Source organism: Penaeus monodon, chromosome 15 (assembly GCF_015228065.2).
Source record: "Penaeus monodon isolate SGIC_2016 chromosome 15, NSTDA_Pmon_1, whole genome shotgun sequence".
Classification (NCBI taxonomy): Eukaryota; Metazoa; Arthropoda; class Malacostraca; order Decapoda; family Penaeidae; genus Penaeus; species Penaeus monodon.
In genome coordinates, this window is record NC_051400.1 from 8,651,180 (window position 1) to 8,651,380 (window position 201).

General features: G+C 39.3%; 1 protein-coding gene across 1 annotated transcript in view; it reads right to left on the reverse strand.

Moving 5' to 3' along the window:
- The window catches only part of LOC119581735 (RNA-binding protein fusilli-like), a gene marked incomplete in the record, with an annotated part of 165,619 nt that overhangs the window by 52,057 nt on the left and 113,361 nt on the right, over positions 1-201 (reverse strand). The window contains 1 exon segment of the mRNA XM_037929866.1: positions 1-54. Coding sequence (XP_037785794.1) covers positions 1-54 — 54 coding nt within the window.

The following is a 201-nucleotide window of genomic DNA, read 5'->3' on the forward strand; positions in this document are numbered from 1 at the left end:
ATATGCCGGGCTCTAACCGAATCACAACCGTCTCGGGAAGAACAAATCTGTGACCTGAAAAGAGAAAGAAAAAAAATATTAGGATCGGATTCCAAAAATTTCAAAACCGTTAAATTCTGTCAAAAAAATCTGATACACAAAAAAAAAAAGACAATAAAGGGGGGGGGGGAGGCACAAACAAGACTGAAGACCGGATGACAC